The 19146-nt window shown below is 51.0% G+C and overlaps 1 protein-coding gene across 2 annotated transcripts in view; it reads left to right on the top strand.

Moving 5' to 3' along the window:
- The window catches only part of LOC146822514 (NACHT, LRR and PYD domains-containing protein 3-like), a 326776-nt gene that overhangs the window by 109327 nt on the left and 198303 nt on the right, over positions 1-19146 (top strand). For both annotated transcript variants that reach the window (XM_085613632.1, XM_085613633.1), the window contains exon 7: positions 10880-11050. In XM_085613632.1, the coding sequence (XP_085469758.1) occupies positions 10880-11050 (171 nt within the window). The remainder of the gene's footprint in view (positions 1-10879; positions 11051-19146) is intronic.

Genomic DNA, 19146 nt, shown 5'->3' with positions numbered 1-19146 from the left:
ACATGGACTTTCTTACACATTGTGGGCCCGATTCACAAAGGTAAACTTAGACCTAAAGCCTAACTTTACACCTGAAGACTAACTTTAGACCTGAAGTCTAACTTTAGACCTGAAGTCTAACTTTAGACCTGCAGTCTAACTTTAGCCCTGAGGTCTAACCTTAGACCTGGAGTCTAACCTTAGACCTGGAGTCTAACTTTAGACCTGAAGACTAACTTTAGACCTGCAGTCTAACTTTAGACCTGCAGTCTAACTTTAGACCTGAAGTCTAACTTTAGCCCTGAAGTCTAACCTTAGACCTGGAGTCTAACTTTAGACCTGAAGTCTAACTTTAGACCAAAAATCATCTACGTTTAGACCTGAAGTCTAACTTTAGACCAAAAGTCTAAGTTTAGATCTCAAGTCTAATTTAGACCTGAAGTCTAACTTTAGATTTGACATCTAAATTTAGACTGTTAGAAAACCCCGGGCAACTGGGTTAGCAGTCACCCGGTTTTTCCCAACACAGGGGGTAGCTTGGCTCGAGCGGTCGGGGGTCAGGCACCGTGTTAAGCGTACGTCACACCCTCACAATAACCATGCGTTCATCCGTTCCAAAAACGACTCTACACCGTAAAAATTTATGAAAGAATCTCTTTGTGTTTATCTTAATTTTCTCTTAGTTGCAGGGTTATGTCACAAATACAATACAAAAGGATTTTCTTCAGAAATAGCAGGTCAATTAAATAATAACACTTTACAGGTGCAATAAATAGGATTAGGTCATAAATACACAAGAAATAAATAGAGGTGCGATAAATACATAGGGCAAATAAATACTGTCAGACAATAAATACCAGGCAGGAATAAATACAGTCAGACAATAAATAACACTCCTTCAATAAATAATATAAGTAGTCAACAATTGCAAATCAGATCACATTTATGAGGTAGATTGATTTTACCATGCCCAAGTACAGCTTGTGGTCACTGGGGTGGCCTGGGGATGTCCCACCTAGAGTGGTCAAGGCTGGGGCCAAAGCTGAGTTAAAATGAGGGTAACCTAAGGATCTGGCTCACCAACTACACAGTTCCTCACACAGGTCCCTGCACCAGTCTCAGTTCACCCCCCCTAGCACTCTCAGGTTGGTCCTAACACCCCTCTGGCCCCTAGAATGGTCTTTTAGGGCTCCACAGGGCCTCAGATGCCCTCTCTACCACTTACTGCCCTTTTCTCGGTGTTCGGTTCCACTCGGCGCCGGGTCGACGTCGATGGGCGGCTCCGCTTCAATGACGAGTCGATCGGTTCCACTTGACGCCGTGTCGATGCCGTCGGCCGGTTCCGGTTCGATGACGCTGGGCGGCCTCGGTTCGATGTCGGGTCGATCCGCTTTACCTGACGCCGGGTCGATGCCGTGAGGCGGCTCCGGATCGATGACGCTGGGCGGCCTCGGCTCGATGTCGGGTTCCGGCGTCACAGGGTCACGGTCTCCCCGCTTCCGGGCGACTCCGGAGTGCGACCTCCACTCCCGACCTCCGTCGGCTCCACTTCGGGTTCCGGCGACTCCGGAGTGCGATCTCCACTCCCGATCTCCGTCGGCTCCACTTCGGGTTCCGGCGACTCCGGAGTGCGATCTCCACTCCTGACCTCCTGCGCGCTTCGCCTCGACCTCAGGCGACTCCGGAGTGCGATCTCCACTCCCGACCTCCTGCGCGCTCCACTTCAGCTTCCGGCGACTCCGGAGGGCGGACTTCACTCCCCCGTCGACGCCTCACCTCGATCTCAGGTGACTTCTACTTGACCTCCGGTGTCTCTCCACGACCTCCGTCGGCGCCCTCACTCGACCTCTAGCGGCTCCGGGTACGACGTCTGCCTTCTGTCAGCGCCGCTTCTCCACCTCGGGCTCCAGGTCTCCAGGCTTCTCGACGTCGGGTCTCCAGGAGGATTCCACCAAACAGGTCAGAAACTTGCTGTTCTTCTCCTTTAAGGCCTGTTCCGGCTGTTCAGGTCCTTAAGATGATTTTCTGGTCTTTATCCCACACAGGGCACTAGGCTGGGCTTGGTCAGTAGGGACTAGCATCAAGGGTGGGTTTCTGGACCCCACTCCAAGCACTGGTTTCCACCCCTGCTGCCTCACTCCTTCCTCCTTCTGTTTCTCTGTCCTCTCTCTTCACTAGTCAGGTGCCAACTGCCAACTGCCAACTGTCAACCTGAGATGGTTTCCCAACATTCTAAACCTGCCTCACACTGTCACAGGGTTCTAGAATGTTCTGGAAGGTACTAGTAGGTTCCAGTGATGTCACAGGTGACAATGGGTGGCCACCATTTTGTGTCTCAGGCCCTCAGACAGAAGTTCCAGGGGGTAGGGAAAATGGCTCCCTGACACTGCATCAACACTAAAAAGTCTGGTGGTTCCCAAAAAGGAAAAATGATAACAGGGTTTGAGGCAAAAGTGGGACAAAATAAATAATGATGAGGAGGGACCACCCAAAGGGCTGACAGGTCTAACACGCGTCCCCCCCAGCTGAAAGTGGGGAGAGCTACCCAACCCCTTGGGAGTTCTCATCACTAAGACGGAAATACCTTGAGAGACCGTCTGCATTGGCGTGGTCCACTCCAGGCCGATGTTCCACCTGAAAGTCCATTCCCTGTAGGGAAATAGACCACCTTAGCAACTTGGGATTCTCCCCCTTCATCTGCATCAGCCAACGAAGGGGTCTGTGGTCGGTCTGAACCAGGAAGTGCGAGCCAAACAGGTATGGCCGCAACTTCTTCAGCGCCCATACCACTGCAAAGGCTTCACGCTCTATTGCACTCCACTTCTGTTCCCTGGGAAGTAGTCTCCGGGATAGGAAGACCACGGGTTGATCCAGACCCTCTTCATTGAGTTGCGATAATACTGCCCCAATGCCATGTTCCGATGCATCCGTCTGGACAATGAACTCCTTAGAAAAGTCTGGGGCCCTTAAGACCGGGGCCTCGCACATGGCTTGCTTCAGTCTCACAAAGGCCTGCTGACAAGCCTCCGTCCAGACTACCCGTCGAGGCTGTTTCTTGGACGTGAGCTCCGTGAGGGGGGCTACAATGGTACCGTACCCCTTCACGAAGCGGCGGTAATATCCCGTGAGGCCCAGAAAAGCTCGGACCTCAGTCTGAGTCTTGGGGGGTTCCCAGGCCATAATAGCCTCGATTTTCGCCTGGAGGGGTTGCACCGCTCCCCTACCCACCAAGTGTCCAAGGTACACTACCGACCCCTGCCCGATCTGGCATTTGCTGGCCTTGATCGTCAATCCAGCTTATCTCAGGGCCTGGAGAACAGCTTGCAGGTGACGCAAGTGATCCTCCCAGCTGTTACTGAAGACGGCTATGTCATCCAGATAAGCAGCAGAGAAACTCTCCATTCCAGTGAGGATCTGGTTCACCAGACACTGAAACGTGGCAGTTGCGTTCTTGAGCCCAAAGGGCATCACACAGAACTGGTAGTGGCCATTGGGCGTGGAGAAGGCTGACCTTTCCCTTGCTCCATCAGTCAGAGAGATCTGCCAGTACCCCGAAGTAAGGTCAAAGGTACTTAGATATTGGGCAGCTCCCAGCTGGTCAATCAATTCATCCGCCCTCGGGATCGGATGAGAATCAGTCTTGGTTACTGAGTTCAGTCCCCGGTAGTCCACACAGAACCTCAGTTCCGGTTGGGCACCCGGTGGTGCAGCTTTTGGTACTAACACCACCGGACTGGACCAGGGGCTGCTGGAAGGTTCGATCACTCCTAGCTCCAGCATCTTAGTGACTTCACTGTGAATGCTGGCCTTCACCTTGTCTGACATCCGGTAGATCTTGGACTTCACAGGTGGGCTGTCTCCTGTGTCCACGTCATGGACGCACAGGTGAGTCCTACCCAGAACAAGGGAGAACAACGAAGAGTACTGTCCCAGGACCTGGCGGCAGTCCTCCTGCTGTTCAGGAGTTAGAGATGGGGAGAGAATTACTCCCTCCACCGACCCATCCTTCTCTTGAGACGCAAATAAGTCGGGGAGAGGCTCGCTTTCCACGTCCTCTGCTCCGTCAGTCACCATCATCAATATGACTTCGGGCCTCTCGTGGTGGGGTTTGAGGCGGTTGGCATGCAGCACCCGTAGGGGCTGGCGAGGGGTCTTAAGATCCACCAAGTAGGTAGCCTTACCCTTCTTCTCCAATACCTCAAAGGGTCCTGACCAGCGATCCTGGAGGGCGCTAAGCTCTCCTGGTTCGATCACCCACACCTTCTGGCCAGGCTCCAACTCCACCGGGTGAGCGTTGTGGTCATACCACGCCTTCATTACTGCTTGGCTGGCTTCCAAGTTGTCAGAAGCTTGCTTCCACAACTTAGCCATTTGGCTCCGGAAGGCCAGCATGTAGCTCACCACATCCTGGGGAAGCTTTCTGGGAGTTCTTTCCCATCCGTCTCTCACCAGGCTGAGAGGTCCACGCACAGGGTGCCCATACAAAAGCTCGAAGGGGCTGAAGCCCACTCCCTTCTGTGGCACTTCCCTGTAGGAAAACAATAGACAGGGTAGGAGGACGTCCCATTTCCTCCGCAGGCTTTCAGGCAGACTTCTGATCATGCCTTTCAAGGTTTTGTTGAACCTCTCCACCAGACCATTGGTCTGGGGGTGGTAAGGAGTGGTGAACCGGTATGTCACTCCACACTCCTTCCACATCGCCCGCATGTACGCTGACATGAAGTTGGTCCCCCTGTCGGACACAACTTCCTTGGGAAAACCCACTCGGGTAAAGATTCCCATCAGAGCCCTAGCCACAACAGGTGCAGTAATGGTCCTCAGAGGTATGGCCTCTGGGTACCGTGTGGCATGATCCACCAGAACCAGGATAAACCTGTGACCAGCTGTAGTAGGTGGATCTAACGGACCCACAATGTCGATGCCCACCCTTTCAAAGGGGGTGCTAACGACAGGAAGTGGTTCCAGGGGAGCTTTCAGCTTCACCCCTGTTTTCCTACTGGCTTGGCAAGACACACATGTCCGGCAGTAGGTGTCGGACGACACTTTCATTTCAGGCCAATAAAAGTGTGGGACAAGACGGGCGAAGGTCTTGTCTTGCCCCAGGTGTCCTGCCAAGGGGATCTCGTGAGCCAACTCCAGTAGGAAGGCTCGATAACATTGAGGGACTACTAAGGCTCGTGACGATCCATGTAGGGGTGCCTTGGGTTCACTGTAGAGGAGGCCATCCTCCCAGTAAACGTTGTAGTTCCCCTCAACGTTCCCTGCTGCCTGGGCTTCGGCCTGTCGCCTCAGTCCCTCAAGGGTAGGGCACTCCCTCTGGCCCTTGCAGAATTCCTCCCTGGTCGGCCCTCCCTCCACGTGCCACTCGGCCGGGATGGGTAGGTCCTCCAGTTTGGTAACATCCCCTGCCGCGGACTCCTGGTCCACCACCTCCGGTGGCCTATCCGTCACACGGGGTGCGGATGCCGAGGCAGGCTCCCCCTGTCCTCGGTTCTTCCCTTGGTCGGCAGCTGGCTGGGCCTTTGTTCCAGGCTCCAGCCGAAACGAACTCCCTCTCCGGGTAGTCGCGGACCCTGTGCTCACACAGGCCCAGTCAGGTGTACCCAGCATCTCAGCATGAGTCCGGTATTCCACCTCCTTCCAAGCATTGTGCTCCATGTCATTCCCCAGCAGACAATCGACTGGCACGGCAGGGCTTACGGCAACTCGAAGTGAACCTGCAACCCCCTCCCATTCAAAGGGAACCTCGGCCACCGGATAGTGGCCTGTTCTGCCGTCAGCCATCGCGGCTGGGTGGAGTACATCGGGAATTACCTGCTCTGGAGACACTAGTTGGCTACGTACCATAGTCATACTGGCTCCTGTGTCTCTCAGAGCCTCCCCTCTTTGGCCGTTGATGGTGACCCACTGCCCATACTTTAAGGTATTTGCGGGCACCTGGATCTTAGGAACCATCTCCCGTTCTCCCAGGGACACTAAAGTGACACCCGCCCACTCCCTTCCCTTAGTTAAGGGCATCTCCTCCCCGAGCACTGCACTAACTACTCCGGGGGCCTTTCCTCCAATGGGAGGGGGTGGTCTTTTCGGGCACTTCGCATCTCCCTTATAGTGTCCAACGCCACCGCACTCGAAGCAATGGACAACCCTTGGCTGCTGACTCTGGCCAGGATTAGGGTTTCTGGGTGGGTTAGCCCTAGGGGTGAATCCTGTTCCCTTCCCTGGGAAACTATTTTGGGGGCCTTTAGAAAACTCCTTTTTCTTTTCCCTCCCTCTTTCTTCTGGGGGGCGCCCTGTCCGGCCTTTTGAGTATCCCCTCCAGTCCCCCTTGTGGACACCCGGGTACTAGCCCAAATGTCCGCCTCCTCAGCAAGCTTCCGGGGATTGGTCAGCTTGCTATCCACCAGGTGTTGACGCAGTTCAGGGAAACATTTTTCGAGCAGGTGTTCCTTCAACATTAAATCAAACAACCCCTCGTAGTCCCTCACCTCACTGCCCTGAATCCAACCCTCTAATGCCTTCTTCGCCTAATCCAGGAAATCCACCCAATTCTGTTTGCCCAGTTTGTGGCTACCCCGGAACTTCTGTCTGTATTTCTCGGGTGTTAGTCCAAGCTTTCTCACGAGCGCCACTTTCATGGTGGGGTAGTGGGTCTGCTCATCCTGCTCTAGGGCCAATAATGCATCCCTACCAGCTGGAGGCATGTACTTGTACAATCCCCCTCCCCAGTACTTCTCTGGAACCCCATGGGCCCTTAAAGAGACCTCATAGGCCGCTAGCCACTTGGCAATATCATCCCCTGCACTATAGCTAGCTACTATGTCTTTCGGCAGATAGGGTTTGGGTTCCCTGGTGATCTCTCGGTCTTTGCTGCCACCATTAGGAACAGTTTGTGCCCCGACTCGTAAGATCTGGAGATCCATCTCCTTGAGCCTCAACTCGTGAGCCATCCTCCGTTCCTCCTTTTCATTCTCCAGCTCCGCTAACTTCCATGTGAGCTGTCTTTTCTCCCTCCGGTCAGTTAACTCTGCTTCAGATAAGCCACCGCTAGAGACAGTGCTGCCCTTCCTGGAAATGGTTCTGGGTCCGCTACTAGGTTCCCCACCTCAGGTTGGTACAACCCAGCTCCCTCGCTGTCAGGCTCTCCATCCCTGTCCTCCTGCTCAGCCTTACTCTCCCGTCGTGCCTCCCCCCAAGCCCTCAAGCTGGTCTGGAGTTCAGCCTTCTTGGCACCTTGGGGACAAAACACCCCCTCTCTCTGACAGAACTCTCTGAGTTGGGCCACAGTGTAAGTTTCCACATCTTCTAACACAAACTCCATTTTGCCCACTCAGATTAGAAGACAGGTGTTTACAGAAGCTATGCAGGGGGGTACCTTTTGTAATACCTCCTCCCACCACCAGAAGTAAATTTGGAAAAAACAAAACTCAGAATTAGGAAGTCCGCTTTGAGAAAACTCCCGGTGTAGGCCTATGGACTACCCACAGTTATTGTCGAGTGGACGCAAGCACAGCTCAATCCCACCACTGAACACCAATTATGTTAGAAAACCCCGGGCAACCGGGTTAGCAGTCACCCGGTTTTTCCCAACACAGGGGGTAGCTTGGCTCGAGTGGTCGGGGGTCAGGCACCGTGTTAAGCGTACGTCACACCCTCACAATAACCATGCGTTCATCCGTTCCAAAAACGACTCTACACCGTAAAAATTTATGAAAGAATCTCTTTGTGTTTATCTTAATTTTCTCTTAGTTGCAGGGTTATGTCACAAATACAATACAAAAGGATTTTCTTCAGAAATAGCAGGTCAATTAAATAATAACACTTTACAGGTGCAATAAATAGGATTAGGTCATAAATACACAAGAAATAAATAGAGGTGCGATAAATACATAGGGCAAATAAATACTGTCAGACAATAAATACCAGGCAGGAATAAATACAGTCAGACAATAAATAACACTCCTTCAATAAATAATATAAGTAGTCAACAATTGCAAATCAGATCACATTTATGAGGTAGATTGATTTTACCATGCCCAAGTACAGCTTGTGGTCACTGGGGTGGCCTGGGGATGTCCCACCTAGAGTGGTCAAGGCTGGGGCCTAAGCTGAGGTAAAATGAGGGTAACCTAAGGATCTGGCTCACCAACTACACAGTTCCTCACACAGGTCCCTGCACCAGTCTCAGTTCACCCCCCTAGCACTCTCAGGTTGGTCCTAACACCCCTCTAGCCCCTAGAATGGTATTTTAGGGCTCCACAGGGCCTCAGATGCCCTCTCTACCACTTACTGCCCTTTTCTCGGTGTTCGGTTCCACTCGGCGCCGGGTCGACGTCAATGGGCGGCTCCGGTTCGATGACGAGTCGATCGGTTCCACTTGACGCCGTGTCGATGCCGTCGGCCGGTTCCGGTTCGATGTCGCTGGGCGGCCTCGGTTCGATGTCGGGTCGATCCGCTTTACCTGACGCCGGGTCGATGCCGTGAGGCGGCTCCGGATCGATGACGCTGGGCGGCCTCGGCTCGATGTCGGGTTCCGGCGTCACAGGGTCACGGTCTCCCCGCTTCCGGGCGACTCCGGAGTGCGACCTCCACTCCCGACCTCCGTCGGCTCCACTTCGGGTTCCGGCGACTCCGGAGTGCGATCTCCACTCCCGATCTCCGTCGGCTCCACTTCGGGTTCCGGCGACTCCGGAGTGCGATCTCCACTCCCGACCTCCTGCGCGCTTCGCCTCGACCTCAGGCGACTCCGGAGTGCGATCTCCACTCCCGACCTCCTGCGCGCTCCACTTCAGCTTCCGGCGACTCCGGAGGGCGGACTTCACTCCCCCGTCGACGCCTCACCTCGATCTCAGGTGACTTCTACTTGACCTCCGGTGTCTCTCCACGACCTCCGTCGGCGCCCTCACTCGACCTCTAGCGGCTCCGGGTACGACGTCTGCCTTCTGTCAGCGCCGCTTCTCCACCTCGGGCTCCAGGTCTCCAGGCTTCTCGACGTCGGGTCTCCAGGAGGATTCCACCAAACAGGTCAGAAACTTGCTGTTCTTCTCCTTTAAGGCCTGTTCCGGCTGTTCAGGTCCTTAAGATGATTTTCTGGTCTTTATCCCACACAGGGCACTAGGCTGGGCTTGGTCAGTAGGGACTAGCATCAAGGGTGGGTTTCTGGACCCCACTCCAAGCACTGGTTTCCACCCCTGCTGCCTCACTCCTTCCTCCTTCTGTTTCTCTGTCCTCTCTCTTCACTAGTCAGGTGCCAACTGCCAACTGTCAACCTGAGATGGTTTCCCAACATTCTAAACCTGCCTCACACTGTCACAGGGTTCTAGAATGTTCTGGAAGGTACTAGTAGGTTCCAGTGATGTCACAGGTGACAATGGGTGGCCACCATTTTGTGTCTCAGGCCCTCAGACAGAAGTTCCAGGGGTAGGGAAAATGGCTCTCTGACACTGCATCAACACTAAAAAGTCTGGTGGTTCCCAAAAAGGAAAAATTCTAACAGGGTTTGAGGCAAAAGTGGGACAAAATAAATAATGATGAGGAGGGACCACCCAAAGGGCTGACAGGTCTAACATAGAGCTGTAGTCTAACTTTACACCTGAAGTCTAACTTTACACCAGAAGTCAAACTTTAGACACAAAGTCTAACTTTAGACCAAAATTCCAAGTTTAGTCCTAAAGTCTAAGTTTAGACCTGGAGTCTAACTTTAGACCTGAAGTTTAAGTTTAGAGCAAAGTCTAAGTTTAGACCTGAAGTATATGTTTAGAACTAAAATTTAGGTTTAGACCTGAAATCTAACTTTAGACCTGAAGCTTAAGTTCGGACCTGAAGTCTAACTTTAGACCTGAAGTCTAAGTTTAGAACTGAAGTTTAAGTTTAAACCTTAAGTCTAAGTTTAGACCTGAAGTCTAACTTTAGACCTGAAGTCTAACTTTAGACCTGAAGTCTAAGTTTAGAACTGAAGTTTAAGTTTAGACCTTAAGTCTAAGTTTAGACCTGAAGTCTAACTTTAGACCTGAAGTCTAACTTTAGACCTGAAGTCTAACTTTAGACCTGAAGTCTAAGTTTAGAACTGAAGTTTAAGTTTAGACCTTAAGTCTAAGTTTAGACCTGAAGTCTAACTTTACACCTGAAGTCAAGTTTAGACCTGAAGTCTAAGTTTACACTTGAAGTCAAGTTTAGACCTGAAGTCTAACTTTAGACCTGAAGTCAAGTTTAGAACTGAAGTTTAAGTTTAGACATTAAATCTAAGTTAAAACTTGAAGTCTACACTGAATTTGAAAACACTTAAATCTACCTCAAATATACCTGTAAACCTAAGTATCTAAGTTTAAAAATAGTTTTGTCAATCAGACCTTTCATGTTTATTGTTCTTTGTGTTCTCCGGATGAAATACTTATGACGTATCTCCTAGCAGCCAGGCGAGTTAATGATGTGGAATCCACAACAAGGGTTTATTTTCAGAACCTTCGATGAAGTCTACAATGATCCTGTGGGTGACATATCCCCTGCTGGGCTCAGATTTCAAGCTTGATGCTCCTCACAGTGGGAGATGTTCAGCACAGGCTTGCCGTAATATCTTTAAAATAAGGTTATGAAAGCTTTCTGGTGTCTTTAAACAATGTCGTCGAGGTAAATCACTGCAAGTTGGTTCAGTAAGTGTAACCTTTGACCCTGACATCTGCTGTTACATGCAGGTTACCAGTTTGAATTCGGCCAGGCCAGCTCAGCCGTTTATCCTTCCAAGGACAATAAATTGGGCTATAGGCACAGCTTTAGTTTGCAGAGCTCAGAGGTGGCAAACACTGCTGTATAAAGTGCTGCATCACAAAGAGGCTATTGTTTCAAACCCGGAAGTGCAGCCTGTCTCCTTGTTGTATTTCCTGCCTCAGTGCCTCTTTCTTTTCAGGCTGTGGGGCTGCGGCCTCACAGATGCTTGCTGTGAACACCTGTCCTTGGTTCTGCGTATGAACCAGAACCTTTTCGAATTGGACCTTGGGAATAACAAACTGGGGGATTCTGGAGTGAGGCTGCTGTGTGAAGGACTGAAACACCCCGACTGCAAACTACAGAAGCTCGTGTGAGTAGATGTCACAAGTGTACTTATTTCCATAACCTCTTACCTCTATGACAATGGGGTGCCTAAAACTCTGGGCTCCTCAAACCTTTTATTGATGTTGCTCCCTTTCGCTTTGGTAACCATCGTTCAACAGTCATGACCCTTTGGCCTCCATGTTGAACGGTTGTAAGCTGGCTGTGATCGCACTATTAAGGAAGATTCACTGGACTTTGTAAGAGGGGACTCACGCCCTGTCCCAACCTTAAAGCCTTTTGTTGTGGCCTGGATCTGTGAGCTGGAATGGGAATGCTGAGGACAGGAAGGGGAATGTTGAGTGCTAGAATGGGATTGCTGAGGGCTGGAATGGGAACGGTGAGGACAGGAAGGGGAATGTTGAGGGCTTGAAGGGGAATGCTAAGGGTGGGAGCGGGAATGTTGAGGGCTGGAATGGGAATAATGAGTGCTTTAATGGGAATGTTGAGGGCTGGATGGGAATTTTGAGTGCTAGAATGGGATTGCTGAGGGCTGGAATGGGAACGGTGAGAAATGGAATAGGAGTGTTGAGGGCTTGAACGGGAATGCTGAGGACAGGAAGGGGAATGTTGAGGGCTTGAAGGGGAATGCTAAGGGTGGGAGTGGGAATGTTGAGGGCTGGAATGGGAATGTTGAGTGCTAGAATGGGATTGCTGAGGGCTGGAATGGGAACAGTGACAAATGGAATGGGAATAATTTTGTCTCCGGTTGCTTCTGGCCTTTTTCCCTACCCCATTAGTCTCAGTCAGCGCCAGGATGCCTGCCATGGTGACAGTGCGCTTAACAAATGATTTAAAATAAATAAATAAATAAATATTGAGGCTAGAATAGGAATCTTGAGCCTGAAATGGGAATGTTGCGGCTGGAATGGGAATATTGGGGAGAGGATGTGGCCTAACGGCTAGGGCTGTCGATCTCAAATCTGGGGAACTGGGTTCAAGTCTCGGCAATGACGTTCAACATTCTGTGATTCTGGGCCATTCACTTAATCTCCTTGTGCCTAAAAAAATGAATGTGTTCCCATGTAACGCAACAGGTGCTCATGTAAAGTGCTCTGATACCTGACACCTTTGGGTCAAGTTTGTGCTATATAAAACTAAAAAAATATATATATATATATTGAAAGGTTGCCAGAGTTCCAGGCTTGTCAGTTGCGAGGAGTCCTGGGATCCTGGCCGAGGACCGTTGTGCGCGGTCTACTGTGAATAAAAAAGAATAATAAAATAAATTACTATTTCATGTGGGAGGATTACATAATAATTTGGCGATGAGGGAACACATTGCGCATGGAACACATTCTGATACATGAACATATTATATTTGAGCATCTAAAGAATCTGAGACTTTCTACGCGTTGAGTCGTTGAAGATATTATGCGCATATCAACGAAATGTTACTATAGATAACTGTTTTTAAAAACTAAACAAGCATTCGCAAAGTCACTAGGTCTCGCCTTTGGGACCTATTAGCTTTGGCAATTGATTTTGGCAGGACTGTACATCATCGGGACACACATGGGCAGAATCTTTCAAATAATAGACACTGACAAAGCCAATAGCTCACGCATAGGCAAGACCTGATGGCTTTGCCAAAGCTTGTTGTAAATAGTGAGCCTGGTCTTCATAGAATTGAACATGAAGGGTGAAAATACTTGCTGGACCAGCCATATTCAAAGCTGTGTCTTGTAGGATGCGTGCAGATTTGGACAACAGATGCATTCACCCACTGAGTTATCCCACAGCTGCACTGCCTTTAGAAAATAAAGAAAGGTGTGCCTCTTTCAGGGCCGGACCGGCCGTAGTGGGCACCGGGCATTTCCCCGGTGGGCACCAGGGTGGGGGCCGTTTTTGTCACTGGTGCCGGTTTTATTGGCACCCTGTAACTATAAAACAGCTGCAGTGTTTTCCACGTGCACCCGTTCCCGCCCCCTCCTTCTCCACGGCCAGCCTGACTGAATTGCCACGGCCGGTTTGCGTTCCCAGTTTGGCCCTGGCCTCTTTTCTGATCAGTCCGGCTTGGCCGTGTTCTACAGAGCCCCGAGTGTGACTCATTGAAAGCATGGGACCCATCGCTGCTGCGACAAGTAAACACAACCCTCTCTCGGAGCATGAGCCCGGATGACTGAGTGGACATCGGGGAAGGCAAGCCTTGAAGTGCTGGGTCCGGGCACCCTGCCGTTACACACAAGAGGTGACTGCCCAGTGCGTACCACAACTCATGACACACCTGCACGCAGCATCTTCCATGAAACCCCAAACGCAGCAATGAAAGAGGCTGCTCGCCCACACTCGAGCACAGGGCAGCCAGAGCCAGGTGCAGTATTTTGGGCCCTGGGCCCACATGCTACTAAAATGATTGACACAGACACTGCATGACACTTGGTTAACTGGCCACGAGCACGTGCGCCCGGGCCCTTTTATTAGCAGGGTCACGTCACTCGTGATGGATGGGTGTGGGGTGCATGTGTGTCCACTCCCACGAGGGAGTGACTGGTTAACTCATTGCCTACTGAGACACGTGAACGTGTCCGGCAGAACACTACACAAGGCTCGGCCACCGGGCACCGGGCACCTTCTTGGTACATCTGCATCAGGGCTACTGATGGTAAATGAAACGTTTTGCGAGCTGAATATCCTGGCCGCAAACCAGAAGTAGTGACAAGAACACTGACTAAAATGTTCAGTATAGACCTGTCACTGTAAAGCCACGTGATGGTCATGCAAGGACCGACACGGAAGATGCCACTGCCAGGTTCGCAGTGAGTTGGCACCATGAGAAGTGTCTCTGCTTTGATGTTCAGCCAAACACAGTTTGCTAACTGGAATTTCTGCCAGGTGTAATCAATAGACATTGGGGTTAAATCTCACTTCCTGTACAGGGATTTCTGTGAACAAGATCTGAAACGTTGCATGCTCCCCTCTACCCGGTTAAAAAACAAGCATTGGCAAAAACCAATAGCTCACGGCAATGCCCGAGCTATTGGCGTTGGCAATGTCAATGTCTTTTAGCCACAGTTAGTCCCCTAACTGATGTCACTGTGACAGTGGGCCAAAGCCAATAGAGCTTGCCTATACACGAGGGAGGGAGGGAGTAGAATGTTGTAGAGTAGAGGGGCATAGAGTGTTGTGGAATGGTGCAGAGTGGAGTGGAGTGGCGTAGAGGGTGTTGTGCAGAGTGGAGTAGAGTGTTCTAGAGTCGAGTGGCATAGAGCTGAGTAGATTGTCATGGAGTGGCATAGAGTGGAGTAGTATAGCAAAGTGGAATGGCATAAGTGGAGTAAAGTGGTGTAGAGTGCATTGGTGTTGAGTGCAGTGGTGTAGAGTGCAGCATCGTAGAACAGAGTGCTGTGGCATAGAGTAGATTGTTTCAGAGTAGAGTGCAGTGTCATAGACTGCAGTGGTGCAGAGTAGATTAGAGTGGCTTAGGCTGGAATGGTATAGTGTGGAGCAATGCAGAGTATAGTGGCATAGAGTACATTGGCGTAAAGAGCAGCAGAGTGGAATAGAACGGTGCAGAGTAAAGTGCAGTGGCATAGAGTACATTGGTGGGGAAAACAGTTTTGTGGTTAATCGGGTAAGTACGCAATTTATAATCTCAGTCTTCGGGACCAAAGGTCAGCCGTAGGCAAGGTTCAGGTAGACACTAATACTGCACCACAATTGGTACCGGGCCGGCTGGGTGCAGAGGTCAAAATGCCTTTCAATGGCGACAAGGGCGTCTGGAGCCACACTGCTTGTGGGTAGGTAAATCAGTTGCAGGGGCCAGGGGGTTAGGTTACGTATGGGTTGCTACAACTCAGCACCAAACATACACCACCAGTGTCACAGGGGCGGCTGGGTGCAGAGAGTCTAATTTCGTCGCGCGCCCAATGTGTTTCAAAGGGGATTCTTCTTTTGTCAGAGAGGCTGCAGACGCGGCACCGATGGTTTCAGGATGAATGCCAATGACAACAGAGGTAAGAAGGGATGTAGAGAGGTTGAAGGGGCACCGTCAGTTCAGTTCACCATGGCCCAGGGGCTTCGGGTGCAGGGGTGCCTTTCAACATCGGAGTCTTCTTACCGGAGCCAGTCGTGGTCAGGGGAAGCATCTGGATTCACACTGCAGGCGCCCCGTCGTGGAGGTCCAGAGCTGTCAGCCAATGCTGAACCTGTGGTCAGGATCGCTGAGGAGACTTCACTGCACAGGTGAGCCACTCAGACTCCGGCCGTGCGGCGTCAGGTGCAGAGTGGGCAGGAGCCGCAAATCCACCTAGATGTGGGGATCCTTCGAGCTTGTTTCTTCGTGGAAAGGTCCGCTGTCTAAAGGAGATTGGAGTCTTTTCCAGAGGCAGCAGTCCTCCCATGGTTTTCAGAGGTTGCTGGTTGCAAGACTGGTCACATGTTCGCAGAAGCCGGGGACTGGCCGGTAGGGCTGGGGCCAAGGCAGTCGTCGTCTTCAGATTTCTTTGCAGGGTTTTCTTCTTGCTTCTAAGGTCATCACAGATCTAGTTTCTAGGTCTGGGGGAGCCACCTAAATGCTAAATTTAGGAGGCATTTTAGGGGAACAACAGGTAGGGTCAATGGGCACCTTACCTGGGGTGGCTACACCCTCTATTATGCCACCTGTCCTGTGGGAGGGGGGCATAGACCTAGCCCTGGTTGGACAGGTCCCCCCATCTTCAAGTTGGCGGGGACTGAAAGATGTGCTTCACGTCACCTCCCCTACCTTATTGGTGGAGTTGGCAGAGGGGTGACAAATGCAAAAAGAACAAATGATGGACGGAATGCTGAACAATATCAAACACGTACGCCCAGTACAGAGATCTGGGCCTAAATCCATTGTTTTTTTGCTCCCCATGCCATTCTAGTTTGAAACCAGACATTTGCAAATCAGTCTTGACCCTGCGTCGAATAAGAACAGTCCAGCCAGAACTGCCAGGCAAGGTCCTCCCTGGACTGGAAACAAGCATCCTAGGACCGGTTTCGGGATTTCAGCCCTCATCAGCCAGGATAGCTTGACTCCAGTAGCATGGAGAGCACGAGACCCACGTCTGGGCATACCCGTCCCACTCGGGGTGACAAATACAAAAATAACAATTGATGGACAGAATGCAGAACAATGTCATACATTCACCCCAATACAGAGATCTGGGCCTAAATCCATCGTTTTTTTGCTCCCCATGCCATTCCTGTTTGAACCCAGCCATATGCAAATCAGTCTTGACCCTGCGCCCATTGGGAACAGTCCAGCCCGAACTGCCAGGCAGGTCCTCCCTGGACTGGAAACAAGCATCCTAGGACCGGTTTCGGGCTTTCAGCCCTCATCAGCCAGGATAGCTTGACTCCAGTGGCATGGAGAGCATGGGACCCATGTCTGGGCATACCCGTCCCACTGGGGGTGAGAAATGCAAAAAGAACAATTGATGTACGGAATGCAGAACAATGTCATACATTCACCCCAGTACAGAGATCTGGGCTTAAATCCATCGTTTTTTTGCTCTCATGCCATTCCTATTTGAGCCCAGCTTTATGCAAATCAGTCTTGACCCTGCGCCCAATGGGAACAGTCCAGCCCAAACTGCCAGGCCAGGTCCTCCCTAGACTGGAAACAAGCATCCTAGGACCGGTTTTGGGGTTTCACCCCTCATCAGCCAGAATAGCTTGACTCCAGTGGCATGGAGAGTATGGGACCCATGTCCGGGCATACCCGTCCCACTCGGGGTGACAAATGCAAAAAGAATAATTGATGGGCAGAATGCAGAACAATGTCATACATTCAGCCCAGTACAGAGATCTGGGCTTAAAGCCATCGTTTTTTTGCTCCCCAGGTGTGAGAAGTTGGCCTGGCATATGCTGTTCACTAGTTATAGTGGCCACCTTGCACCAGTCCAATTCGACTCTTATGGTAGATAGGTTTAAGACAGCCTTTTAAAGAAAGCTATCCTAGTGGTAGCTGTGGAGAGCAGCCTTCAGGCTAAGTCTCAGAGGAATGTAAAGCAGCTTGTTTTACCTTATAATCTCTTGAATTACCAAATGAAAGGACACCACACAGATATATATATCAAATATACATGTATTTATTTCTAGACACACTCTACTAATCTCTTTATGAGATTAGAAGCCAGGAACACATTCAAATATAAACGTTTCACAATAAGTTAAGCACAAATATGGCTGGGGCCCAAGGGGCGTACCAGACCATATACTGAAAAAGAGGTTTAGAAAAGTCGACTTGCAAGGGGACAAGGCCTAGGGCCTGTAGAATCGCTGGGGCTTTACTAATGCAGCAGAAGCAGGTGAGTAAAAGACCCACGGCAGACGCGTGCAGTGTGAGAACACAGCCGCGGGTTCCCTATTGATTACAATGGAGCAAGTCGCGGTTTGCTTTTTAAAGTTTAAGGGTACTTCGAGGAAGTCTACAAGCAATCCACTTACAAGGCAAGTCATTTGAGGGCCAACACACACTAGGGCACCGGAGTGCACGAGTTACCTCACCCAGGGAAGCCGGGTGCATAGGTGTCTTTTGGTGTCGGGTCGCGTCGCTGTTTTCTATGGAGACCAAAGAAGATTTGCTGCTTGCGAAGTCTAAAGAAGTGTACGGTGGAATCAAAGGCTGGATTCAGGATGAAGATGACCTGAAAGCAGAAGGGACAGTGTTCACAGTCACTTGCCAGTGACCCAGGACCAGGAAGATGGATGCCCACGGAAGTCGGGTGATTTCAGGTGATCAAGGGTGTTTTGACTCTTCACTCACGAGGTCCAGGAAGGATCGACGATGACCAGCAGCTGGATTCGGAGTGTCCCACAACGTCTGCAGCTTACTGAGGTTTTGGCAACCAGATTGGAGCCAACAAGCCTTGGCAACAGCAAGTCTTGTGGAAAGTGAATAAAGTCAGCGGTGCAGACCAGCAAGGTCTGAGGGACTCACCCAGCAAGGGTGAGTGAGGGCAGGCCTGGAGCAACCAGGGGAGCCCTTTGGTTCAAAGAAAAAGTCTTCGGGGGACCCACAAGCCAACGGGCAAAGGATCGCGAGGACGCCTCGTGAGGAAATGCTTCACAGGCGCCCACGGTCACTCGGGATGGGGTAGGCCTCTTATTTTCGCTGCAAAACCTGATGGAGGCTTGGGCCACAAATGGTCCAAAGCACAAGTTCGTAGGACGTCGTGAAGGGGTTGCACTCGACAATAGTGCACGGTACCCGGGTATTGCTGTTCCTCGTCACTCATGGGGTCCACTCGCCACAGCTTTGCTGGGGACTCACAATGGCCGTCGAGAAGTCAGGATATCCACTTCCAGGGCTGCAGGGACTTCGAACTCCAGGGGGAGCGTGAAAGTTTGCAACCGTTTTGAGCTGGCATATGCACAGAGGTGCCTACTGCTCCCCCAGTGCAGGACTTCAAAGCACTCTAGAAGTGCACTCACCCAGCCCCAATACACTAAATCCTGTCTGGAAGGTAATGACACCTCCCTGTGACAGGATGCCTATTGCTGGGCCTCCTCCACTGTGAGCTTCAGTCAGCAGCAGGAGGGCAGCCCAGTGTCTGTGCTGGTGGCATCCATTTTGTGATGCCAGGGCTCTTTCAGATTTCTACCGGGTTACCACAATGGGTACATGTCATCCCCTCTAGAAGGGTGGGATCATACTCCCACACCAGTTACTGGTGTGGGGGTATGATTCCAAGTTGTTAGACACCAAACACGACATGTTTTGATGCAGTCATTCCAAGTTAGCATTTACCGTTGGGTTATAATGCACTTAAAAGTATATGGTTTAACCGCATCCACAAACAGCCACAGAGAATAGACTCTGCCAGCTGCAGAGGGGTCCTGCTCATGCAGAGGCACCTCCTCACATTGTAAACCAAGCACCCTGCCCTCAGGATTGATAGGGCCTGCCATATGGGTGGCTGATATGTTTATATGTGTGTGTATGGTGAGATATAGAAACCTATACCTCAGTGAGGAGTGCTAACACTACCTCACACAGGCTGCAGTAGCAGGCCTGTGGTGTCAGATTGCGTCTGCTTCCCAGGGGTGGCATAATACATGCTGCAGCCCCTGGTAGGCCTGTGAAGTACCTATGCCCTAGGTACCTAAGGTACCATA

The sequence above is a fragment of the Triturus cristatus genome, chromosome 6 (genome assembly GCF_964204655.1).
Source record: "Triturus cristatus chromosome 6, aTriCri1.1, whole genome shotgun sequence".
Lineage (NCBI taxonomy): Eukaryota > Metazoa > Chordata > Amphibia > Caudata > Salamandridae > Triturus > Triturus cristatus.
This window is presented reverse-complemented; position numbering and strand designations above follow the sequence as displayed.